The 27,843-nt window shown below is 41.2% G+C and overlaps 1 protein-coding gene across 1 annotated transcript in view; it reads left to right on the top strand.

Annotated features, from left to right (window-relative positions):
* LRP8 (LDL receptor related protein 8) overlaps nucleotides 1-27,843 on the top strand; it is a 194,291-nt gene that overhangs the window by 108,481 nt on the left and 57,967 nt on the right. Inside the window, exon 3 of the mRNA XM_050900755.1 lies at nucleotides 11,400-11,522. Coding sequence (XP_050756712.1) covers nucleotides 11,400-11,522 — 123 coding nt within the window. The remainder of the gene's footprint in view (nucleotides 1-11,399; nucleotides 11,523-27,843) is intronic.

The following is a 27,843-nucleotide window of genomic DNA, read 5'->3' as shown; positions in this document are numbered from 1 at the left end:
TACTACACATTTAATTCCCTAATCGGGAGCACAGACCCATGTCACCTTTCCCTACTGGCCACCCACATGGATTTGTGCCCAGAACCGGCAATACCTTCTCAGTCATCCCAGATCTGTTACGCTTCTCTTGTCCCCTCTCCCTATTTCCTACCAACAGAAGGCATCCTTTTGCCACTGAGAAGACTGAGTCTTCAAGTACGTGATTTAGGTCATTGATCCTGACTCTTGAAGAGCCTTTGTTTTTTTTCCTTTTTTTTCTTTTCTCTGTTTTGTTAGGGATTGTGAGTTTTGCATTGAGTTCTGCTGGGTTTCCAGTGTGTCATTAGATTTGGGTAATTTATATTACAGGTCAGAGATACCTGGGCACTTAGCAACTAACACATTTTTGGGAACGTATAATGCTTGTTCATAGGAATGTCCTACGCATGTGTTTTACTGCGCTTACAAATACAGAGCTTGCAGGTGTAAATATCAGGTTACTGTTTTTCCACACAGTTGCAGTAACAGTATGCAACCTGGACCCATGCCAAGTTCTACAAAACAGGGCTTAAAGGGTATATATTTCTCTTCTGGCTGTTTTAAGGCTGAGTTGCAGAGGAAGTGACTGCCTGCAATTTTTGGGACTCCCAGTGTGTAATCACACTGCTCTGCTTTCAGTGGCAAAGGTGACCGGTGAAATTGCTGCTGCTTCCCAGCAGATGTGTTTTATGCTCTCGCAGCCCATGTCAGCCGAGTGACCTGGGCTGCAAAATACGCACATGGCTGTGCAAGGGCAGACTCTAGCAGTGAAGTGGCAAACATGCAGCCAGGCGTTGAGGGTTGCCAGAAATGCCTTACGCTGATTTTAACCCCAAAGACAGCATAGATCAAGCAACTGCTGTGAGAGCATGACAGGGGGTTCATTGTAACTGGGTCTGTGCAGAATTTGGGACTCCTGGATTTACCTCCTGCATGCAAACTTGAGTTCCAGCAAACTTGGCATGAAATTCTGCTGAAGGTGCCATGTTTTGCTTTGGTGTACTTTAACCTCACACTATGTATACTAAATTCAGGCAATGAGAACTTAAATGCTGTGTCCAAGCTGTAAAAGGCAACTTCTGCAACATGGTGTCTCCCCTATAAACTCCAGTGTTGTAATGTTTTGATGCAACAGCATGACCCAGGCAAGAAATAGTAGCCCTTCAGGCTTTGGGGATGTTCTTTGCCATCCTCTACACTGGTCTTGGAGATTTTGTTACCACCACCTATGAAAAAGGAATAATACTTAAAAACATCAAATAGAGCAGAAATATTAAGTAGTGACTATATAGGGAGGCTCTCCTTTTCCTTGTATCCCTTCTCAGTATCACTTAGTGTAAGGATCTGCATTCACATGTCTTAGTCTCCTCCTTTCTCTCCTTTTCTGAATAACTGAAGGCAAATTTATCCTTAAAGTATGGCTGTTCTGTTTCCCTGGTACCTGTCTGACAAGCTATGGACATGTTTGTAGGTGGGAACCAAGATTGCTCCATGAACTTTAATTAACAACTTCTGCTTTTCTGCCTTAATATATTTGTTAGCAGAAATGGCCTTCGGTATGTTGTGTCCTCAGGAAGCCTGGCTTTTTTCATCAGGGGGTTGATTGTTTAGCCTCTCTATGGAGAGGGATAGCCATTAATAATTTGGGGATATCAAGAGTTTTTTCAAGGTCCTGGGACTGCAGCACAGTATCAGCCTGGCTGAAGAGTTCAACGCTTGTGATCACTCCCAAGTTTCAGAGTCTGGGGAGTTTTTCACTGTTTTCACGTTTCTGTCCAGGAACATTTTCATATCTCTGTGACCATCCTGTTGAACAGCAGTATTTATAGGTGCCTCCTTGAGGCACATAACCCTCAGCCTAAGTCAGAGTTATAAAACCTATATTGAAAAGAGACACCATAGGGTGTCATAAAAACATCTGCGTCCAATTTTGCACAGACACCACTGAGGCCAATAATTATTCATGGACTTTGGTGATGTTTCATCAGAGTAGAATTTGGCCCCTAGTGTTTAATTCCCAGAAATTAGAAAGACAGAATGATGTCAAGTGCCTCTTGAGGAATTTGCAGATGTCCTTCATTGTGAAATAACATACATGTAGGTGCCACCCAAGAGCTTGTGTCTTGCAACGATGTCTTGCTGCTTGTTAAAAGAAAGCAAAACAAAACCCAGAGCAGACAGACAAAGCTGGCAATTCTGTCGGTGAAAGACAGTGCAGATAAGCGTTAGTCAAAGAAATATTTAGAAGCAAACTGGAAACTCAGAGCATACCAAATCCTTTGAAGAGGTCATGACTGCAGCAATATGGAGTTCTGGAAACACGTTCAACTTCCACGGCAGAGTGATGGCTGCTCTTTTCCATAACGAGGAAATTTTGACTTGAGCTTAAGATACTGCACTAGCAGATGTGGCTGAAAGATGTGGGTCAGATCCTTGGCTATGCCACAGATTTGCTGCATGACTTTTGGCATGTCATTTAATGTCTCTGTGTCCATGTACCTGTAACTGAGGACATGCATGACTTGTGCGTTTCAAGTTCTCGGATCTCTTACTTAAGAGGAGCAAGCTTTCTGATAGTCCTTTTGTACAGTGCTACCTTGCATGTTCTTTGTTGTAATAAAAATTACATTCTCTGAAACCTGACCCTGTCTGTACACTTGCCAGCCTCCTTGTCACTGTTGCTGCTGTATGAGGGTCAGTGAGATTTTGTCGTTGCGCATGTTTTGACACTGAATGGCAGGTACTTTTTTGCACCTGCCAACTTGCCACATTGCAGTGAGGTTGATTGGTAGCATCCAGAGGTGACTGCAGGCTGGGCAGGGTTGTCAGCCTATTTCTGAGCAAAGCTTGGAGTGTATTTAAGATGCTGGTAGGAAAATCTGTCCCTTCCTCCCCCTTCCTCTGCAGAAGGACATGATTTTCCAATTTACAAGTAGAATGGGGGGGAGGTCGGTTTGTTTTCTTGTGGATTTGTTGTTTGTTTGTTTGTTTTTAAACTCCAGAGACTTGAACGCTGAGGTGATGTGGGTTCCTGGAGAACAGCAATGAGAATATTGCCACAAAACCTGGTTTTGTACAGCTTAAAAGATTACTGATGCTTTACCAGTGGATCTTAAAAAAAAAAAAAGCAAAAAAAAAAACGGAGAAAGCTGATGGAAAAATGGAGGGAGCAGATGTTGGAGGGAGCCTTGCCCGAAGGAGTGTGGAGCGTGTTCCTCTGAAGCAAGGCAGCGCTTGAGTTCTCTGCCTGGGCTGTTCCCAGCTGCGAAGCTCCCCAGGACAAAGCCCAAGGGCCCTGCCAAAGCCTTTGAACTCCAAAGGAGAACTTGTCTTGAATACCCAAGCAGTATGTTTTACAGACCTCTAATGCCCTTGAAGGAGCACGCCAGTCCAAGTGGTCATTTTGCTGTTGAATTCTCTGATGGGATTCCTGCTTTTCTACTGGTGAAGCATGGTTTGTAGGGACAAACACTGCATTCATTAGACCAACTTGTATATTTGGCAAAAAACAGAGCAACTTTTGAGCATACAGCCCCTTCTTGAAGTCTGAAGTGGCAGCAGCAGCAACCTGAGAACAGGTTGGAGAAAAATTTTGTTCAGTTTTGCCTTGATTACATGAGTAAATTTAGCAATGAAGGCATGTATTTGTTAGTCGAAGTCACTTTAATTTCATATATGAGAACAAAGCGCTGTTTCAGCATTCTGTCCTTTCCATAGCTTGCAATTCGGTGCTGCCATTTTCCTCATGTTAAACTCAGTGTTGAACATGAAAATGTATTTAAATAATTCTAAATAGGAGGCTTACACATATTACCATTTAAAATGCACAAAGGTGAATACCTTTGATACTAATGAAAAATCACAGGTGACATCTCTTTTTCTCCTTTTAATTTAATTGATTTGACTTGATTGATCAGAGGGGCTAGTTTAGACTCAGCAGCTGCATGTTTTGGTTACTGTAGTAGCAGCGGCAAGCAGTGCCAAACCCTCTGACTAGGCTTCTGTCAGTCGGGCATTGTTTCTGGGGCTGGTGCAGGGGGTCTTGGGGAGAAGTTTCTTTAAAATGTGTTTCATGTGGAGTATCAAAGGCACTGTGGTCTGTGTCTAAGCACTGGCTGTTTGAGGTGATCTGATTAATCTTGCTTTATAAATGTAATTGCCTGCTGAGAAGGCAGCGTCAAAAAAAGTGGCCAGATTCAGAGAGTAGTTAAGTATTCCCTTTCATTACTTCAAGGTGTCCTTAGTTGTCTGAAAATTAAAAGGACTCGACAGTCCACATCCACTAGGATTTCCTGACATTTCAGCTCCCGGATCTTATCTGTTGCCATTTTGTAGCTGCAAAACAACACTTTCCTGGGATTTCCCATGCTGAGGATTTGGCAGCGAGGGGCCGCCTGCAGCCAACCCTGTAGCCCTGGCAGAGGTGCTGCCCTGGGGGTTCGGGCTCATAACACATGGTGTTTGGGTGCCTAAAGCAGGGACAGCTGAGCGTGGCCAGGGATGGGAGCGCTGTTTGCCCACTTGCTGTGACCAGGAAACCACACTGGGGTGGATTGTCCTACACTCCCTGTTACGCTTCCTCCTTTGCAAAATCGATACCACGTTAGTCAACAGCAGGAATTGAGAGTACTCAGGCTGCAGTATTGTCAGATGTAGGTTAGGATTTTCAAATCTCCTTAAGAGGATTAAGACATCCTTTGGGTATATAACCTGGCCAAAGGATTTGGGATCAATACCACAGACTTTTTTTGAAGGGCAGGGACCCTAACAAAGTACGTGGTTAGGGCTCAGTCTCCTGATCCAAGAGTTTTCTGGGTTTGGGAGTATATATCAAGTTTGCGGTGAACATAACTTTGAATTTAAAAAAAAAAAAAAATTACTTTCTTGTATTACTGGGATTTTTTGTTTGGGAGTGGCATTTGCAATGTCACGGTGGCTGTGTTTGCAATCAGGAGTTGACTGAGGTTATAAACTGAAGATGACTGCTGTCAAGTTTTGTATAGCCCAGAATCTCTCTCAAGAGCTGAATAATGAGCCCAGCCCCTAGCTTTCTCTTGGTAAGCAGAAAACCTCGTTGGGCCAAGCAAATGATTCAGCTGGGGTGTATTTTGCTCACTGTGAGACTAGATTAATTGAGGTCTTTAAGAAGTGCAGAGTGAGCCATAATAATGATGTATTTTGTTCTGGGAAGAGCTTCCTTGTGTCCCGTGTTACGCTTCAAGCTGCCGTTGGCACCTCTCGGGGCTGAGTGATGGTGATGGTCTGTGTTAAGCTCCTGAACTTGTGTGATGCTGCTTTTCTTCTTCTCTTATGGAGTCTTGTCAGCGGCTCTGATAAGCCACTGATCAAAGTTGCCATTGAAGTTTCCCAGCATGAAATGAAACCCTGTTTTATGAATTTCAATTCCTCTTGCTGGCCTACCATCATCTTCCCATTCTCGCGTCCTACAGGGTTGTGCTATTTTACTGCTGCAGAAGGATCACAGCAAAACTTTCATTGTATGGCCTTTATTTTATTTTATTATTACAGTGGCTTGGGTGAAACCAGTTTCTGCAAGAAGGCTGAATACTGGCTGCAAATGAGAACAGATACAGTCTGACGGGAGGTCTGGTGTTGATTTAGAAGTTAAAATAGGAGCAGGATCTGTGTAAAGGAATAAGGGTAGCAGAACAAATGAAACGAGTTTTCAGTGGTTTTGGTGTCTGGGGGTTTTTGGTCATTTGTTTTTTAATCCCTAACTGCCGCCTTCCCTCTGCAATAAAGCTACCTTGGGTATGAGATGCAGAAGCTGCGCAGCCCCAGTTGGCTGGCAGCGCATGCTGCAGACCAGCCCAATGGCCACTTTCTGCCCTCATCTCCCTCTGCGGAGCTGTCATTTTGATTGTTCTCTATTCAGCTACCAATTTGATGAAACTTGTAGAGGTAGACTTATTTTTCACATCTTTCCCCCCTTTCAGAATTGGTGGAAATTGGCCAACAGTTACTGAGGGGGGAAAACGGGGAGAGAGGACAGTCTGCGGGGTCTTTGTGCGATAACACTCGAGGATGCTCTCATCAGCCTGGTTTTCTGTCTGGATACACAACCCAGAGTTTGAACAAAACCCTTAATCTAAAAATCCTGTGTTTAGAGTCTGCTATTACTACAGAGGGGTTCATTCTCTTGGCGGGGGGGAATCTTTGTTTTCACTGTCCTTTACAGGCAAGTTGTAATCAGAAAATGTGCTTTTGTATGTGCTTTTACATCACTGCTGCTGTTGAACAACTACAGCTTTGCTCACAGAACTCTTGATGATAAGAGAGTAAATATGTTCATTCTGCTTTTCAGCTGTATTGGTTTGGGAAAATTAGGAGTAGCAAAAAAAGAAACTATTGTAGAGTGGTGTATTGCTTAGTATTACAGATGTGCAAAATAGGAATAAACAAGAGGCATGAATTGGAAATTGAATCACAGAGGGCGTCGTATCTTATTGAGAGTAACTGTAAAGATGTTCCTGCCCCATAAAGCCTCTAGAACTGAGGCAAAAGTTAAGTGAGGCTGAATGAGGTGACTGAGGGCTTGTGAGGGCAATGGGAGGATGTTGGGTTTTATTAGAAGGAGGAAGAAAGAATAAATCCTGGACCTTTCAATTAGATTCAGATACCTGTTTGGCTTTAGGGTCAAGGATTTGACCTTTCGGAGAGAGGTATTTTTGGAAGTTAGAAGTCACATTTAGATCATCCAGTCCCTGCTCCTAGCCAGTACAAGATTTGTTCCTTTCAGTATATATTTATTTCCTCCAGTCTAATTATACATATCCCCAATGATTGCTTTTTTTATGAATTACCTCTATAAATGTTCATATTCTAAACCAGTCTCCCTGGGTTCTCTGCTTTTAATTTGCTGCAGGGATGAACCCTGAATCCTTACTTGCAGTTCAGGATAAGAGATGTGAGTAATGGAAAGGAAAAGGGCATTTTGCAAAATGAAAGGACCATGTTGGTTTGATGCAGTTTAGTTTAAAATGCAATGTGTTAGGGTATTTCTCTGTCACGGCTGGATAAAGTTGAAACCTCCTTTTTCCCCCTTGCCTTTCTTCCTGGGAGAAGAGAAGCAGGAATTGCTTCCTTTGACCAAGCCTTCCTTTGGAAAGCTGCCCGAGCCAGGGCTCATCCCCTGTGGGAGCTGAGCCCCGTGGTCGCACAGGTGCCAACTCCCACCCTGGAGTTTCTGACATATCTGTCTAGCTGCAGATGTGCGAAAGGAAAAGCAGGTACCAAAGGCAAATGAAGCAAGAGTCAAAAGAAAGGCCGTCTCTTTGGTGTCACACTCTGCATCCGAGCAGGGGAGAAGATGAAAGGCTCTGTGTACGCTTCAGTAGCCTTCTCTTTTCTTGTTCCACGTATTGGTTTGCCCCCCGAGGAGCAGAGGCGCAGGGATGCTGTGACTACTTACTCTTGTTTGTTTATGTTCATTTTGAAGAGGCATGTGAGCGGAGCTGCCCGGGCTGCTTACGGCAAAGGAAATAGATCTCAGGGGAACAATTAATTTTGCTTGGCTATTTCTGAGCCAGGTGAAACCATAAAATGAACCTGTGTCATCCCCATTGTCTAAAAGGGATGTATTTATTTATTTTACATTTTAATGCACCACTGACAATTTATATTGTGAGCCTCAATGAATTTTTAATAGAGAATTGATAGAAGAAAGGTGTATAACATGGGAGATTAATAGAAAAGGTTATCGGACTTGAAAAAGAAAAAGAAAGAAAAAGACAGCTGATATTTTAATTAACTGCTCCCTGCCTGTGTTGTGATCCCAGAGACAGGACGATTGAGTGCCAGAAGGTGAATCTGGTTGGAAATAAAGTGATTCCAGTCCTGTATTAGAGGTGAGAAATGACAGTGCTTCAGTATTCTTGCAGTTTGAATAATCTGGGTTGCTGTTTGCAACACAAAGCAGAGTTTATTGGAATTAAGACAGTCTGTAGAGCTGTAACCCAATGTGTTAGAGAGTAATAGTAGTAAAAAATAATAACAAAATATTGTATATAAAATATAAATAATAAAAAGCAGAAACAGTAAAAAAAAAAGAAATTGTGGAAGTAAATATAATAATCATAGAAAGGTTTGAGCTCCCCCTCCCTTAATCCTGCTCCTTTAAGAGATTAGAGAGCTTAGATTCAAACAAAGGACCAAATGCATTTGTATCCTGCTGATTTATCTGGCACGGGACTGTTCGACCTTTGGGTGGGCGTGCGGACAGGGCTGACACTTTTCGGTTAGGCCACTGCTGATGAGTGGTTGTGCCCAGCTTCATTTTGCAGAGAGGAGTTGCACTCAGGGAGCACATTAACACCTTCCAAATGACGCCCTGGGACTGTCACTAATGCTTTTCTCCCCTTTCTGAATCCTGGCAATCTATTAATTGTGCTGCCGAAGAGCAGTGTCAGGGGAACAAAGCAATCGGTGCCACCATCTGCTGTGAGCAGGTTGGCCATGTTGAAGGGAATGCCTGTTACGCTCCTTTCTGTGGCTGACCCCCTTGCTCATGCTAGTGTCTACATGTCCTGGAAATAACAGCAATCAAAGTGTTAGATTGATGGAAAAAGGGGAGGTTTATTTTGAGGTGGAAAAGTAGTTGTGTTGCTGTTTGGGTCTCTAGAGAATAAGTCAAAGGACAGTTTTCCTATGGAAAACGAGACATTAGGACATTGAGACAGTGTCCTGGTTTCGGCTGGGATAAAGTTAATTTTCTTCCTAGCAGCTGGTACAGTGCTGTGTTTTGGATTTAGTGCGAGAATAATGTTGATAACACACTGATGTTTTTAGTTGTTGCTAAGTAGTGGGATTTTTCAGCTTCTCATGCCCAGCCAGCAAGAAGGCTGGAGGGGCACAAGAAGTTGGGAGGGGACACAGCCAGGACAGCTGACCCAAACAAGCCAAAGGAATATTCCATACCATATGACGTTATGCCCAGTATATAAACTGGGGGGAGTTGGCCAGGAGGGGTGGATCGCTGCTCGGGAACTAACTGGGCATCAGTTGGCGAGTGGTGAGCAATTGCATTGTGCATCACTTGTTTTGTATATTCTAACTCTTTTAGTATTATTATTGTCATTTTATTACTATTATTATCATTATTTGCCCTTCCTTTTCTGTCCTATTAAACTGTCTTTATCTCAACCCATGAGTTTGGGGATTGTTTTGGTTTTTTTTTCTTGATTCTCTCCCCTGTCCCACTGGGTGGGGGGAGTGAGCGAGCGGCTGTGTGGTGCTTAGTTGTCAGCTGGGGTTAAACCATGACAGAGAACTAATATAAAACTAAACACATTTTTAAAATCAAGTTTTTTATATCTCCACTATTATACTAGTCTCTGCTTTCTGGATGAAGACGTGATTGTTTAATTTGTAGATGCCATAGTCTTCCCCTAAGAGCAGATACTAACATTTTACCCAGACAGCTTCACAGCAAGCAGGAGAGTGCTCTGACTTTGGTTATGCATGCATATCCCATCAGTATCTGGTCAGAGTTTCTGACTATTAAATACATCAAATTAATTAAATCAAACTTGCATTAAATACACCAGAAGGGATGCACAATACCCAGTTTCATAAGTTTTGGTTTTCTAACCAGAGATGTTCAGGAGAAAGTCTTTTCCCTGTGGTAACGTCTATGCAATGTCTTTGAAAGATCAGACTGGATTCTTAGTATGACTGGTCTCTTGTAAAACTCTTGGTCTGTATGGGGTTGGGGTTTTTTCCTATATTAGTTCATAATATCTGGTTCTGAATGAAGAGAAAATTGTCCTTGTTTGTTTGTTTGTTTGTTTTCAGAATCTGGCTCATTTAGCAACAGAAGGGGAGTAAATGTATGTTCTCTTTATAAAGTGCATCCTGAGAGATTGTACAGCTGCTTAGTGATGCTTTGCAGTGTTTTCCTGATGGATGCCTGTTCAGGGAAGCTGCATGTTTTGGGTACTAGAAAATGAGTACTTGATTTCAGCCATGTAGACCTCTCCAGTACCTCACACAGTAATGTTCCTTGTTTCCTGTGCGTGACCGATATTTAACGTGGCTCCCGCCCTGACAGCAGCTCATGTAAGAAAAAAAGAAAGGAAAATGAAAGATCAAATTCTGGAGGCTTATTTCTTGTGTTTAATGCTTTAAAAACGTTTGCTGGAAGAAATATTGATGTAGCAATGATGTGTGCACATGACTTATACCAGGGAATAGCTATTGAGCTCAAACCTCGCTGTGAGGGCAGCTAAGCAGTGGAACAGATTGCCCAGGGAGGTTGTGCTGTCTCCACCTTGGGGGTTTTTAAGACCAGACTGGATAAAACCCAGATTAACCAGGTCTGACCTCAGAGCTGACCCTGTCTTGAGCAAGAGGTTGGACTTGATGACCTCCTGAGGTCCTTTACTACCTGAATTTTCCTGTGATCCTATTAGGTTGTGAGCAGCTTTGCAGAGGGGAGAAACAAATCTTCTCCCTGCCACCACTTCCTATGTAAATTGATCACTAACAAAGGTAGATACCAGTTAGCCATAGAGTCTTGCACTTCAAGGGTGGTAACCCTGAGCCTGAGCCATTGCTCATGACTCTCGTGGCATGGCTGTTCAGTCCAGATCCTAGCAGAAAAGCCACTGAAGTCACCATTGCAAAAGCAATGAGTGACTGATGATCATATTGACACTGAGGCCATGGACTGAAGGGGCCAGATATCTGTAGATTACTTTCTTTCTGCTGCAGTGGAAAGATGCTGACTAGTATTACAGGGCACTGGTTGTGCTGCGCCACTGGCACAAAGGAATAGACCAATTAATTGCTTGAGTTCATGTCTTGCATCTTTTTCAAGCCCTAGATTAATGCAAGCAAAGCAAAGAGCACAGAGTGGTTGACATTTAATGAAATGACTTTTAGTGTTTGGAGGAGTGCTTTATGATCATCCACTATGGTGACAGATGTACTAAAAAGCCATTAATAGATTGCATAGATAAAAACATTATTACTTAGATTATAGTACTCCAAAGGTGAGACTTGTTTGTCTTACCTGTCTGTAAATCATGCAGCACACTTTCAGTTCCATGTAGGCAGCAGCTTTTTGTAGTAAAAGCCTTAGAAAATTATTCTGAAAAAGAACATCCCTGGTTTTTGAATGTCTGGAAGACATGAAAGAGTGAATCCATGTTAAATAATGGAGGGATAAGAGTTCTAGCAAGAAGAAACGCCCATCTTTACTTGTTTGACTCTGTCATGAGGAAGCAATGTTGAATGTGAAATGAATCCTTTCAATACAGGCCAATCAGTATCATCCTTAGTGGGATTAGATGTAATGGAGGTCTTCTGCACTGCTTACATTCATGCCAAGTACTTTTTTTTTTTTTTTTTCTTCCTTGCAGCAAAGAAAACTTGTGCCGAGTCAGATTTCACTTGTGACAATGGCCACTGCATCCCAGCCAGGTGGAAATGTGATGGTGAAGAAGAATGTCCTGATGGGTCAGATGAATCAGAAGCAGCATGCAGTGAGTAGCACAGAAAAGTGGTGTTTCTCAGACATGTTGTCTTATGAAAGCATAGAGAAATTGGAGGTGTTGTTCCCAACACTTGCAGGATGATCTGTCAACTTTTGCTTCTGTTAGAACAGAAATTAAAGGCACAAAAGATTCAGGTCATTCAAACTGGACGGTTTCCAAACTTTCAAATGTACCAGTTTTCCAGACTGTGATACAGGCAGCACTATCTAGCGTGTATTTCTGTCTGTAACGGAATTGAAAACATCTCTAGCTCTGTTACAGTTTATCTGGTTGTAGAGCTCATGATCAGCAGCGGTGCACGAAGATTCACACTCACCTGGGATCAGGCCTTTTGGAAACTCAGATTTGCAGTGTTTTGTATGGTAGCATATTAGGATTTATCATCACTGCAGGCAGCGCTTCTGTCATTGCAGAGGAACTTCGCAGTGTTAGAGTATTACTCTTTTTTTTTTTTTTTTTTTTTTTGCCTTCGAGAACAAATGAAAGGTAGCAGATGAAAGATGAGCAATGTAAAATAACTAAAGCTGAGAGTAAGTATGACAGATGTTAACTGCAGGTAACACCTTTTAAAAACCCATTGATTCAGTCAGTAAAAGGACATGCTTGGTTTTTGTGTAGTGCATTTTATCTTGTTCTTTTGCCTCTCTGAGGAGGTCCATTTGCACTCCATTGTTCTAGAAATGTGAAGGATTGTCTGATGTTGAGTTGAAGGGAATCCCGGGGATGTTTTAATGAAAACACTAACTAAAATGTAGACTTCTATTTGTGTGCTTACTTATGTCTGCAGATTTGTTCTTGGACAGACCAAGAAACTAGTACAAGCCATTCTATTGAATTTCTAGTCATGTACTTCACAAATATATTCCCATGAGTCAGAAGCAGTGTTGGAGGAAGTATTTTATTGGATTTCACCAGAATGGGGCACATAGAGGACTTCAAAATTAACCATACTTTTATTTTTAAGCCTAGTACCAGTCCTACTTTCTCCCTAATTAAAAAAGATGAATGCGCTTCTCTTGCATAAAATGAATGGAATCATTTTTGCAGGCATATACAGGCTACAGAAAAAATTACTTCAGTAACTGCATTAACATATTTATGCATTGTATGTGTTGGTCTTTCACCCTGCATCATCCTTAGTCAAAAACTATCTTATTAATGCTGCTTCCACTACCTGATTGCCTGGAGGGGGGCTGAATAACTAAACAGCTTCATTCCCTGCAGTCTCTGTCTGCAGATCTCTTGTCAGAGGCCATAGCCTGGACCATGCAGCGCTAAGATCCGTGACGATTTCTCTTAATCATCTTCCATTCCTTTTCTAGCCATTTCGCCTTCCATTTTTCCCCCCACTTAACGTTCATCCTCTGGGGAAATCAGCCTTAAAACTTAAGTATCGTAAAGGAGACTTGACCTGAGCCTCTGATTGTTACAGTACGGGACTACCATCCTGAGAGGAAAGTAATTTGTTCAGTTCATTTCTGTGGTGGTTCTTCTGTTCAGAAAAATAGATGGCCCTTGAAACATTTCCCTGCTGTTCATGGGAGTGGGCCAGTGTCATCTCGACACAGGAAGAAGTTTGTTCCCATTCTGTAGTATATGCCTAACAGATGAATCGGGAATTCCTAGTGAAAGTAGCAGTACCTGTATGGACCAATTCTTAATATGTTTTTTAAATACAAGGGCTTTGGAACCAGCTCAAAGACTATGGCATATAACTATGCCATATTTTATTTGTTTATAGCTGTCTCAAGCAGATCTACCATGCCTTGCCTCAGCATAAGATATTTAGGTTTTGTTATGAGTTTTAGCCAAAACAGGTCAATTTTTGTGTGCTGGATGCACAAACTTGTGTCTTGATGTTCACAGGATACTTGATACAAGCCTATGTCTGACTTGTGGCTAGCTCGCAAGAGAAGCCGGTGTTTCTGTCTGTACCAGTTAAAAGCTTGCCTTTGAATCTTAAAACGTCTGCAACTAGCATTTTGGTACTTTACTTGTTTTATAGGATTATTCAGATCTGAAGTTCACACTTAATCAGATGAAGATCAAGTAGTTTTCATCTTATGACTGTTGATAGCTATAGGCTTTAATTTGCACGGTAAGGACATTCTTTCCAGATGTTTTGTATCCTTGTCAAAGTATGTGTCATCTCAAAGGCTGATCCGATCTGCTCTGTGAGGAAACAGAATCAACCTGGTAATGCATAAGCACAGTGCTGGTTGTGGGGTTAATTCACATACGTTTGCAGGTCTTCCTACCACTGGTCAAGACAGCAGTGAGTTATAAACTTAGTGGACTATTAAACAAGACACTGGAGTGTTAGGCTTTGCTTTTAATTTGTGCCCTTAACATAAAAGGCCTAGCTCTTTGTGTGTGTAAATGTTATTTAAGGGCAAAGAAGAGGCTGTAATGACAGACAGAAAATGTAGTGAGAGGCAAAATGTACAGTTGGACATTCCTGTATGGTCCCTCCCTCCAGTCCCATTTCTTTCTCCCTGATGAAAAAAAGGCTGAACTTTCTCCCTGCGGCTGAGGAATGACTGCAGGCCCCTATGACTGTCTCATTTTCCTGTTTAGAAATGCAGCACAGCCCTTTGGAGGAGCCTGCACTGCAGAGTTTCCCTAGGGAAGGGGCAGGTTGGGAAATGGAGATTTCTCACCTCTGGGCAAGATCAAACTGCTTTGTAAAATCAATTGCTTTCAGACAGGCCACATAATTGCCAGCACCTCTGCCAGGATCTAGGGTTATTCCTCAATTAATGCAACATTGGGACATTGTCCATAGTCCATTCAAGCTAGGGAGGTTAAGAACATTGATAATGCTGACTGTTGCGTTTTAGGAGTATTTCCAGCTTAGAATGTGATGAAAACAAGGCAGTGCCTCTCAGCATCTAGCCACCTGCTAAATGGCTTTTTATTTTCTGAATGCTTTGTGGTGTGTTTTTAAATACACTGTGTGCTCTCTTATTGGTAGTTAGGGATGTTGTGTCCCCATCTCTAATGTTTGGTTAAAGGTAACAGTTTATGATTTTTAATTTTTTTTTTTTTTTAAGATAACCCTGCTGCAAAACCAAACCAGTACTTTGCTTTTTCTGTTTCCCAGATCACTGAAGTTGCTCAGCTTTGTACCTAACAATATCCTCTCTAGGGATGTTACCCATCCCCAAGTGTTCAGGACAGCATGACCTGTCTCCTGTCAGATGGGTAAGGTGGCATCACAGCTGGCCTGACTTCTGTTGGACCTGTGATGTCTGGGGCCTTTTTTTGCTATTCATGCAATTATTTTTTTAAACTGCGTTTTCTTCGAGCCACTGAATGTGGCTGGGAGCGGTAGCTGTAAGGGTATCTTTTGAGTCCCATTGAATTCTCAACTAACGAGATCTATAGGACTTCTCCCTGTTGTGGGTTTTGGTGTCAGTTGAAGGTTAATTTTTAGCATGGGCTGATTTTGGAGAAGATGGTTATCCAGGCTTTTGGTTGGAAATGGGTCATTACGAATAAGAAACTGCTTATATTTCTTCATTTTTCTTCGAGCCAGGTCCTTAACCTAAACATGCTCTCACATCCATAGATTTGTCCAAGTGAATTAGTCGTGTAACATGTGAGTGTCACCACTAAACCTCAGTGTTCTGCCATCTGTCAGTTTTTCAGTGCTATTATCTGGCTGCTGAATTTATTTTGTCTCATTTAATTTCTGTTAAGGTTTCAAAGAAATGTGTCCCCCTTTTCTGTGAACTGATCTATTCAGGGGCATCTTGTGGGCTGGATCTGTTCTCTCTGAAGTCATCATCAGAAATACTGTCAGTTCGGGGGGGGGAGGTATGTTTTATTAGATTTTTTTGTTTCTGTGTGGAAGCAGAATGAGCCCCTAAATCAAGAGAAGCAAAACCATGTGAACTCAGAAATTAGTGCTATCCAGAAGGGGCAGAAGGGACCAAATTCACAATTTAAAAAGTCATGTTGATTGAGGCTGGGGGAGGGAGGAGAGGGAGGGGGAACTTAATATTGAAGAAAAGAAAGTTATTTTGAGAAACATACTTAATAAATTAAAAGAAATGGGATGGTGGGTGAGAGGGAACAAAGAAGCACCATTTAGCTGTGCTGCGGTGGTGCTCCTGGTGGCAAAGGGGAAGAGTTAGTACTTGGGCATTCCAACTTCCAGCCTCGTCTCCCTTGACAAAGCTTTTTTAGATTCAGCAATTGCCTGAACTAGGCCTCTGTTCAGGAAAGGTTGGCTGCTTGTACATAAAGCAAATGAACCACTTTGGCCTTGCAGGATACATGCCAAGAAAATAGCTGGGGGAGAAGCAGGCTTGTCCTCCTGTTGACATCAGCCATTGCTGCTTCTCCTTGCCTGCCGTGAGGGAGAGCCTAGAGTGGGTGCAAAACTGCCATTGCTGGAAGGTGCTCTGAAATGATAATGGATTTCATCTTCATTGTGCTAGCTTGTTAGTATGCAAGGAGCTCCCCACAAACCATTAAAAAGGATAGCAAAGTATCTGGAAGGTAGTGGGAGTAGAGTTAGTGCCTCTGTCAGCCCGATGCCTGCGACTCCCACATACCTCACCAGCAGCTGTTTTAAGATACAGAAAAATATTTTTGACCTCAGAGTAGGATTGAATGCTGAGGATCTTATAATTATTTGCTGCAAGGTTATACAGCAGCATGCCTCTGCCAACTGCAGGAGATCTTTGGTAGCCTACACGTACTTGCCCACTGGAGAGCGTGCCATGGCCAGAGCCCTGGACTTATTTTTCATTGCTCTCACTAAAAGCAAGCCAGTGTGGCTTGGTGATCACCCTAGAGCTGTGGTGGAGCCGCTGCTGATATAAGCAAAGCCTGTGTATGCATATGAAAAGATTCCTCCCTATTTTCCTATCGAGTTTCTTGAAGCTGAGAGAGGGGGAAGGGAAGTCGTGTTTCTTACTGAGCTAACAGAGACCTCCAGCAAAATGAATGTTATCCACCTAATGCTGTTCCGGCGCAGGTACTGAATCATTGTGCTTTTTTACAAGAAGGACATTTTTAAATTTCCCTCTGAAGTATTTTGATTATTTAACCAGAGACTTAAACAAAAAATCTCTAGAGAAAAATAAAAACAAATGCTAACAAACAGTAACAGCACTGATGGGAACACAAATTAAAGGGATAGAGCAAGTGAAAATCTAAGCTGGCAAGCTCTTGCCTTAGGACATTGTATATATAATGAGATCGAGGAATGCAGGCAGCATAAACTCACCACTTATTTCTTTATCAGATATGTGACATTCTCCTAGTTAAGAGCAGAAATTATTATACAGGAAGGTATAGTAGGGTGTTATGAGGAAGAAAAAGAGAAGAGGAAACCTGAATTCATATTGCATTTAACAGGGGAATGATTTAATAGGGCAGGTTTAATAAGCAGCAGTCCTGGAAATAGATTTTTAAATGGAAATGGAATATAAAATCAAACCCTGAATGTTGGCTTGAAATACAGTACTAGTTCATGCAGTCCTTTTATTTTGAAGTACATGTCATGAGTCGTTCAGGGGAGATGTATCCAAACTTGACAGTTAGATTTTTAATGGGTATTTTCCATGGTCCTAGGCACTTTAAGTGCTGCTGCTGCTGCGTATGCTGATTTCTCACAGTGATGATCAGTTCTGTCCTAATTTTCTATTAAGTTGCCCAAATGCAAAATTCTATAATTGTTGGTAGTGTTGATGGTATTGCTCGCCCCCAAATGCACAGTCCTCTCCTAGCTCTCCATTCACCCCAAAGGATATTATGTCTCTATTATTCTTCTTTGATACAGATCTCCTGCATGACTGAGTGAATTTGGTGACATTACTGTGCTTTTGTGGAAAGTGACTTACTAAACTGTTCCTTGCCCTTGGAGAATTTATCCTGGAGAAGGGTGGACTGTCTCATTCAGGGCAGCGTGTATGCTGAGCCATTGAACTTCAAGTAGCAAAAGAATAAACTAGGCCAAATCAGCCAGGCACAGCCAGATACTAGGCTTTAGGACCTGGGGCAGTAACAGAGAGGACTTTTTTTTTTTTTTTTCTTTTTCCCCCAACATTAAGAGCAGATCTGTTTGTATATATGTGACAAAATGGTAGGGGATTGTAAATGCAGTGGAACATGTAAATTAAAGACCATTCTGTTGCATTAATTTGTTACAGATCATTCAGGGAATTGAATAAGATGATGTTAATGTCAGACATACAGGTGTGCATTTTAACAACACTCCCACTACACTAACTGGCTATTGCCAGCATAAAATATAGCAGCTTCAATAGTCTTGTCACTGTCCCCCTGCAATTGTCCCCCCGTCACTGTCCCTGGTGGGCTGGTGGGAGCACTGCTGAATTACAGCAGCTGAGGACCACATTCGTAAAACAACTATAGCACAAGGTACAGGATGTGGAAACATTTCTAGAGCTCCAGGATCCTCCCAGTGACAAGGCACAAAAGAGGCAGTCTCATTTTCCAGATGCCCAGACTGGTTTGTAGGGCTAATGATGAAAGCTTTGAATTGTGAATGTGATCGAATTTATTGAGACAGAATAAAATGAAAACAGCCCATGATCGTCTCTCCGTGAAGTCATGAAATAATTTAAGATAGAAGGGACCTCTGGGGGTTATCTAGTCCAATCCCCTGCTCAAAGTGGACCCCTGTCCTCATGTTTGACCACCCTTGCTAATGAAAAAAATCCCTATATCTTGCCAGACTCTCCTTTGTTGCAGCACGTGTCTGTCACCTCCCATCCTGTCACTGTGCACCTCTGAGAACAGTCTGGCTCCATCTTCTCTAGTCCCTCCCACTTTGTAGTTGAAGGCAGCAATAAAATCTTCCTTTAGCCTTCTCTTCTGATGGCTGAACAAATGCTGTTCCCTCAGTCTCTCCTTGTATGTAGTCTCTCATTTCAGATTATTTTGTCAGATAATTAGAAACGACACAGTTCTACAACCAGGATATAGTTTTTGCATTGTTCACTCACCTCTGTCAAAGCTTTACCACATCCAAAATATAACTTAAAAATTAATTCATTTTTATGTTTTCAGTATGCTACTTAGCTTCCAGGACTACTTAGCCGAGGGTTCCAGACTCCTGAAAACTCCTTTCCATGGAAGTGTTTAACAGTACACTGGAAATGGACAAGACGTGTTGAGGCCTGTTAGCAGACTAGTAGTTCCCTACGGATCGTGGCTTATGGTCAAGTGCAGATTTTTAAAAGTCCTTTTTATCCTAAGCGTATATAACTCTTCAGTTTCTCACAAATGTACCTTTACTCCTGATTTAATCATCCTGTCTCAGCCAGTGTATACTTGCTTCCCAAGTGCCTCTGGTTCTTTAACCATTGTAACTGCTTTGAATGCCTCCAGGTGTGTCCTTATTGAGCAACCCCAAGTTGACCTCAATATCCCAAAGGACACAAAACTGTAGGGACTAACACAAAGAAGCCTTTGACAGGGTAAGGAACCAAATCCAGGTTTTCCTGCATCCTGTTCCTTTTCTTGAAGCGTGAAATTATCCTTTTTACATCAAAGGAAATTCAGCGAACTCGAAGCCTAGCTGCTTATCCCTAGTAGTGGGATACCTTTATCTGGGGCTCATGGGCAGTGAATTACGTCTCCTTTTTGATGATTACATGGCTGTAGTGGTCTCAGCATTTTACTTACCTAGAGATGTAAATGAATTTAGGGTATGTAATGATCGTGCTCCAATTCTACCAGTGCTAAAAAGTTTTAAGTAATACCTGTTTAAAAAAAATGTCTTTTTCCTTTAAGGGAAGGTGGTTAGAGCTTATATCTCAGAAGTTACCTTTTCAGAGGGCTGAGTCCAATAGGAAAACCAATAGAAAATACCGATCAGGTCTTTTCTGATGTTTTTATTGTTCTTAAGCATTGCTACCTTGTGAGAAAGTCACTTTTTCATGTAGCGTTGCAAGCTTTGACATTTGCAGTGTTCCTGTACCTCAGATTTACTTTGAGCTTTTGCTAGTTGACTGCTACAAAGATTTAAACGTTGGCATTTAAATATTTTTCCTAGTGGTCTAATGTGTTCATGCAGTTCATAAACAGGAATGGTCATAAAAGGGTTTGATGCTGCCTTTTTATGGCTGTAATTAATCTTGCAGTTATTTCAATAGGAGAGAATAGCAGGAAAATGAAAGTTGAGCATGGGAAGCTCTTGTATGTGTAATTATTTAACAGGCCATAAATATTGAACTAGTAAAAACTTAAGAGGTTTTCAGAAATCTCAAGCAGCTTTTCATTGCCTAGTGCTTTCTTTTTTTCCGTTCTCTTGCTGCTTGCTTGCTTTCTGAAATTCAGATTACCAGATTTTTATATTCATATTTTTGCTTATTTATTGGGGGGGGATCATGATTGGTTTACTTACTATGGCTGATGTGAAAAGGAAATAATTTCTGGGAATCAAAGGCAAACATAATTTGAAAATTGAAATGTTTTGCTAACTGAATGAAGTAGTATTGCACTGCAAGAGCACAGAAAGCAAACCTTTTCCCCTTTCTTAAATGGATGAATTAATTACGGTGTGAGGAAAATAAGTGAATGTCAAATGACATTATTTTAACATTTTCCCACATTTAAATAGCTTCTGTGTTTCAGTATCATAATGAATTGTATGTTGAAGCTGTGATTCCTAGTTCCACCACCTCTTCCTTGATAGGTATTTTTCGTCTCTTTCTTCATTTCTACAGTTGTAGGATCGTGTTTTCATTCAGGACAAAGTCCCACTGAAATAATTTGCAGTTTTAATAAGGGTCTCATGATACTCCATCCTGCTTCCTTGAGGATTAGGATCATGATTAAGACTGGTTTAATATGCAGTCTCTGCATGCTTTGGTAGATAATTTTATGTAATTTAAGCCTTGCACTGGAGATTTTTAATTCTCTGAAATGCTTTCAGTCAGATTGTGCTCTGGGGTGAGGCATGGTCACTGATGGCGCCGTCTGCACGTGTGAGGGTAGTGTGGATCTTCACTGTGTGCATTTGTGGGATGCAGTGAGCTTCCATAGCTGCTGAGAGCCTTGATCGGGGCTTTGCTTTAGCAATAGCTTCTAGCTTCCTTTCTAGGGACGCTGTATTCAGTGGCTATATTTGAAGTGACAGATTTCAGCTCAGCCTTTGTCTTGTGTTTTAACATATTAAAACATGTTAAGAATCCTTTGCATTAAAATACAGAGGACTTAGCTTAGTAGCTTTGTTAGACCGCACATGCTTGCATGTTCCAATATGAATGGACTCATGCCAGTTACCGCACCATTTTTCTGGCTTATACTGCTAGGGTAGTCATCTTACCATGTCATTTGACTTCTCTAAGTGTACTGTTGTACAAGACTCAAGTTATTTTATGAAGATTGTGAATTCTCTGTTTTGGCATAGAGGTTGCAAACACTTGTCATTTTAGCACAAACGTAACCGTGCTTCTCCCTTTTTTTTTTTGTACAGGGAGAAGCATGTCTAGCATGTTTGACAATCAGCGATTTAATTTCTAGCTATTGTGTGTGTATTTATATGGGTAAAATTATACATGTGTATTTAGACATGCACATATGCGCACACACAAAAAATAATGGTATGCTGTTCAAGCATTTCAGTAGGTATATCGGCCCTGTATGGGATGTGAATGAGAAATAGCAATTAACATACTGAATTCTGCTAGAATTTATGTTTCTGCTTCAATTCCTGCCTCTAGACATGTTGCAAGTGTCAAACTTGGAGCTGAGTTGTGTGAACCAGCAGGGATATTTGTAATGAAGTAAAGGTGTAGGTGGTAGGCGAAAGCCTTTTCTTCTCAGCCACAGGTCTACACACCACTATTCTTGTGCAACAGCCTGAACACATTCAATTAAAATTGCCATCTAAGCTGCCTGTTCCATCACCTGAAAAAGAAAACAGGTGGGGGTTTCTTTGTATATAAAAGATGAAATGTTCACTCCAAGATAAGAAACACAATTATTTAATAGCAGCAGAGCCTTTTTAGGCTTACTTTCTTTTGCACATGTAAGAGTGAGGACATATTAGAAATTAAGTCTATGCTCGTCTACTGAATCCTTTTTTTGCCCTGAGTTCTTCATGTTCTGTTGGTCCCTTTGAGCAGCAGTTCATTTGTTGATACCTTTAACACCTCAGAAGAGTTGTCACCTTAGCATGAAAAAGCAGCATCTTCATCTGGTGTGAGCTCGGATCTTGATGCAGCAATTGCCTCTTTGTGGCCATGCAGATGTTACCAGCAATAGTGCGGGATGGCTTCCTTTCAGCTGCTGTGGCTGCTGGAGATGGCCTAACATGGAGTGTGACACTGCACTCAATTTTTCCTTTACGGTATGAATTTTTAAAAAGTCCTGGGTGCTGTTTGGTATATTCAGTCCTTTGATAGAACAGAGAGGAGATACCATAATGTCAGACACAAGGTGAAATACTAATGTTGCAACATACTTAGGCAAGCTTTTTGTTTAAATTAAAAAAAAGGTGCAGAGTTCAGGTAGCAGGGAAAAGTGTTTTACAATGAATTCTGCAGTTTCCTGGAGACCTGTATAATTTTTCTTTCTGTGATTTTTATCGCTCATCTTGGCAGGTTTCATTATGTTTGCTCATCTAGGGACCTTTTGTGCCTGTATTTTCTCTGTTGATAAGAAGCACTTTTGCAACCATAATCTCTTTTACAAATGGGCATGGTCTCAATGCTGCTTGACTCCTTTATCCTTTGTATAATTTTGTCCCCCTAGCGTTCTGTGGGACTTTCTCCTCCCTGTTTTGATTAGAATAGGAGTAATCTCTGTGAACGAGAGAAAGAAAATGAGCCTGGGAAGAGGGAAAATGAAAGAGCAGCTGCTGATACAGAGGCTCAGAGAGCCCCATGGGTGCATGCTGGACTCTTAGCCACAGTTGAGAGACTTCTGAAGAGGCTGTGTTTTCACTGCTGTTTGTAACCAGCAGGCTCTTGATGGAGCCCAGCGTGCAGTCTGTGAGCATGCCTTCTTCCCAGCGCCTGGGGTACAGAATTGCTTCTTGATTAGCCAGAGAAAGAAAGGGAAGGAGCCAGCATGTACACATGCACTTGTACACGAACCCCCCGGTCTCATTTGTACTTGAGCATCTGCAGAAGTGGCGCTGCCTCCGCTGGACCCGATCTCCCCTGAAATACTGGTACATATGTGGCTGTCCTGGGCTGGCATCAACTGCAGAGCACCCGTTCCACTGACAAAACACAGATGTTTGGGGAAAAGGTGGTGATTATTCAATTAGTAGCCTGACATGGTAGATAACTTCAATTATGGACTGTGCCCTATGACTCTGACCTCTCTGACCATGTGTTTAATGATATTCCAGCTTTTCAGAGCAGGAACGGAAAAGTTGCTCTGCTTCTCAGGTACCTGTAAGTACAACTACTGATGTTTCACTTTTAAAATATCTGATTGCTGGCATGCTTGGAAACAGCATGTTAATCAAACAGGTTGCTTCAGCTGAAAATGACTGGGAGAAAATCAAGATAAAAAGCTATTGGTAAAATTTTCTGATCTTCTAGATTTCCCAGAATGCACCAAGCTTTTATATAGTTTATGTAAAATGAAAAAACCCACCCTGTGATAATAGATTTAATTAAATTAATCTGTGAGGAAAAATTAAAGTGGGCTTTGGAAGAGGTAATTCAAATCTCTCAACCAGTTAGATACAATATTTTGGGTTTTACAAAGGAAAAACATGTCTAAGTTTCTAGTAGGGCTTTTGATTATTTTAATCAATGGTTTCTTCCGAGCTTGCACAATATGTTCACTTATAAGAAACAGCAGTGCTGTGGAAGATCACAATAGAACAATCTATGGTTTTTCTCATAATTAAAGTTCCATTCTGTTTCCATAATTACCTAACTGCTTATCTGATGTGAAACTTGGAGAAACAGTTCCTCATCCATTATATTCAAGCCAGACAGCAAACTAAACTGCTTTTAAGGGATTAAAGAAACATTGTCGACCTTAACATCACATTTTTAAATCCTTTTTACACTTTACTACGGGCCCCTTATAAATTGTACTTCTATGCAATAACCACCAAGCACTTTACAAACCGTGATTAAACTTGGTGGTTATTTCAGCACCAAGAGGTGCGTGAGGTCCTTCAGAAAAGCAGATCAAACATGGGTCCTGTAATAGCACTCACCATTTTCTTTATAATTAAGTAATTGTGTTTGCAACAGAGCCTTGCTGAAGCCAGTGGGGTTTTGCCCAGACCTGTGCAGCTGCCTTCTAGCACAGAGCTTACGGCTGTGGTGAAGTTACTCACATGGGGGCTTGCAGAGTGGATTTTATATCAGAACAGACCCACATAAAGCAAGGAGACTAATGAAACAGAGTAATAACGGAAGGAGTGGAACAAAGATTATAGTAATAAGGTCAAAGGGGTCCCTCACCTGAGGCCAAGCATGGCTTGAGTGCTACCATTACATATACATAGCTATATAATAGATACATAGATATATAATTCTATTAACAAGATTATTATAGATTTGGCAAAAGTAGCCTGTGAGGGTGGATTTGAGGAAGAGCATGAGCAAGAAGTATGAGAGGATGCGCTGTGCAAAGGGCAGGCTGAGCAGCAGTTAAGGTAAGAGGACAAAAGGAAGGGGTGGGAGAAACAGGAGTCTGGTGCCAGTGGTGGAGCACAGCTGCTTCTGCTTCCCACGCATAATAAATGGAGGAGAGGTCTCTCAAATTGTGCAAAAGAATTAAAAAAAAAAAAAAAAAGTCTGGGATTCAGGTTCCTGAGAAAAGTGTGTTCAATGACTATGCAAAATCAGGAACTTCACAACGGTGGGATCAATTCTTGCCTTTTCATAGCCTAACAACAATTCTGCATATTCTTCACTTGGATTTTTTCATTCATCTCCTATGGTCCTGGCTTGGAAGAAGTGTTTTTTTCCAAAGAGTGTAAAGCAGCTGCCACTGGAAGCTGTTGTGTAACATATGTCCCAGAAGGAATGAATACATCCCTATCTGCTCGTCAAATATTATGAGAACTAGGGCTGATGTTTCTGGCTTTCAAGACACATTTTCTGTCCTACTGAGCCAAAGGAAAAATGTTGATAGTTCAAACCCGCACATGTGCTGACTTACTTCCTCTCTACTGTAATTAGTTAACGACTTTCCCAAACGCCAGAGATCTTTAGAGATCAGAACTGACTGGATGGAGAAAATGGAGAGGTTTGAGAGGAGGAGAAGGAGGAACAGTAATGTGCAGTCCTTCAGTGTGATGATTCAATGCACAGTTATGGCAGCCATGGATGACACACGCCAATACGCACAATGCACGAATCTGTCTTTTAAAAAACATTTGCTACGCCTGGAGCTCCTGCACATCGTGTAGTGTGTAGGTGTTGTCAGCTAAAACCATATTATGAGCTGGACCTAGACAGCAGAGAGACTGGACAGAGCAAGTCAGGTTGTTCTGTTGATTGAAAGTCAACAAGAGCATGTTATATCATCTGCTGGAATATACTCACAGAATTTGCATTTGATTTTCTGTATACCTTGGTTTGTTAAGACTAGGCACTATTTCAAAATAGTGCTGGAATCTGGATGCTGGGGTGACTTGTAGGCTGGCTTTGTTCTTTTGTGTAGCGTCACAGTGTTACCTTCATTGAAAAGGCTGATGTAATCACGACATACATTTGAACATTGTTATGAGCACACTTCTCCAGGCATAGTCAATCAGGATATTGGGGTTATTTCAAAAAGTAAGAAATGGATATTTGATTTTGCTGATTTCACATGGCTACTCGTTTGTTTTGTTTTGTGGTTTTTTTAACCCAACAGAATGAAGTAGGTATTCAGTTTAGGTTTAGTTATTCAGGCAGTTTTCATACCTCCAGTTGCTTTTTAGGGAGAATGTAAGAGATTATTTCCTTTACATTTTGAAGGTTATACTAGTTGAGCTCAGCTTTTGTTATTAACTCCAGCCTGGGATCATCAGAAGTGTGTGTTGCTCCAGGACTAGACTGTAATTGTGACACAGATCAAAATCTCTGCCAGGCTATCCTTTCCCTCTTCTAAAAGCAGATTAGCAGACTGGCATCTGTTTTCTTCGGGGAAGATGGCACAGATGCCCATACTGCAGAGGAGCTGACTTACAGCGGTGTAGCTGACCTTTCTGCGAGGTGTAGGATGATTAATTGAAGGTGTGCGTTTGCTTGCCAGTTATCCCATGTCCCTGATGTTAGCAGACAAGGGATGGTGGCTTATTGCTACTCTTGTCTTTAGTCTGAAGCAGGGCTGGGTAGGTGTTTTGAGTCTTACAGTGAAGCTCTTAGAGTCTGCTAGACCCTTCCCCCTTGAGCTCCGCATGTCTTCTCTCCTGCAGTTGGCAGATGGAAAAACCTACATAAAGACAACTCTGTTGAGTTGTCAGAGAAGGTTTTGGGAAGGTTAGGCACTGCGAGTGCAGCAAGTTATTTAAAGTTCTGACATCAGACTCCTTCAAGTCTTAGGTGGCTGCATAGGAAATTATAGCTGACCTGCATAGGAAATGAGGTGTACTTTCAACTTGAAAGTCATAAAAATTACTTTATCTAGACCAGATGCAATCTTACCCACTATACAGACAACAGAACTTTGTCTCAGAGATCTATTCTACCTCTTTTAGTTACGCTAGGGCAGAAAGAAGGTCTTCCTGATGGAAACATTAAAAAGCCATGTACTACCCCTTAAGAACCAGTGCGTTATACTATATTTCTGTGAGCTTTTTCACCCTTTGCTACATGGGTCAGATTCTTGCAAATAAAGATAATTCAATCACTGGGTTAGCAAATAGCTTCAGGAGCACCAGCATAAGAGAAGTTTGATGTGGTTTTTATTGTTTGGTTGGTTTGGGTTTTTTTTTCCCTCCCACCCCCCTCCCATTCCATTCATTTATGTCCTGGGCTTGATTGACTTTTTGGTGCATAAGAGGGTAAGAATTCCAATTAAAAGTTTTTCCCGGTTTCCTCCTACATGGATTCTTTGTCTTCCAATACAGGTTGAGCTTACATGGCAGCCTTTTGTTCTGTCAGAGTATTCTGCCCAGTCATGTATTTTCATTGACCTTATAGGAACTCTCCTTGAGACCTCTTGTCTTTTTGTTATTTTCGTTGATTTGGCCACTGCTTTTAGAATTTGTGAGGGCAGCGAAATAGATTCTTGTGGGTTTTTTTAATCATATATGGAACCTTTGTTTCCATAGGAGATCAGCATAAGAACCTATACTATTGAAAGTTGAAACAATTACAGTCTAGGTACAGGGGATAGTTAGATAATAAAGACATTGAATAAGGAAAGCCAGAAATATGCATGAAAAATTTATGGCCAGGTGTATTAAGGATTGTAAGGAATTCTTTAGCTGTATGAAAAGCAAATCCATATAGTGTGATACTGGTCAATGAGAGTGAAACAGTAAGCTGCAGTGGCAGAAAATGAGAAAATACTAAGAGTATTTCTAATTTCTCTTCAGAAAGAGGAGGAAGAAGATACATGTGCACATTTAACAACATGCCTGCCACTAAACAGCAATTAAAGTTTCGTGTTTTTAAAACAGAAGTACTGGCAAACTCTCATTGAAAGACAGAACCAGTGAGTTTTCTGATACGTGTTTTTGATTTTTCTTTTTTTAAAGACTTTTATTACTTTTTTTTTTTTTTACACATGTTGGAACATTGGTGGAAGTTTCAGTAAGTTTGTAAAAGCTGGTATTTTCATGGTAGTTTAAAAGGTTAAACAGAGCATGGTACAGAACCTGCTGTAGAAGGTCTGCAGTCCAAGCCTTGAGTTCTTAACTGCTACAACAATACACAATTCAGCTCCAAGAGCTGTATGTGCTGAGCATGCTGTTATTAGTTTTGGACAAAACTGTAGAAAGGCTGATAATGGAATATAATACATCAAGAAAAAAAAAATTAAAAAATCTATGTCAACATGTTAGCGAAAACCGTTGTCTCACTTTTCACTTTCTTGATTGAATCATGACCTTGTTAATAAGATACTGTGTGTGTTAATAAGCTACTATGTATTTTGTGATATGTGATTTGACTTAAGCATAAAGGTTATAAAAATGTAGTTTACAAAATGATTAGAGGCCATATTAAATTGAAGAACAGGTGACTGAGAGGTGGTAAAAGGCATGGGTAGCTGCTATAAAGTGGAAAGGTTGTTAGACAAGGGGTTGCGAATAAGCTTACAAGGCTCACGTGATTATAGAGTTGGAAAATATGCCTTATTAGAAGGGTATTTGATTTATTTGAGAGGGTTGAGGGTTGCCTTTATCAATTTA

This window comes from Gymnogyps californianus, chromosome 8 (genome assembly GCF_018139145.2).
Source record: "Gymnogyps californianus isolate 813 chromosome 8, ASM1813914v2, whole genome shotgun sequence".
Taxonomy (NCBI): domain Eukaryota; kingdom Metazoa; phylum Chordata; class Aves; order Accipitriformes; family Cathartidae; genus Gymnogyps; species Gymnogyps californianus.
This window is presented reverse-complemented; position numbering and strand designations above follow the sequence as displayed.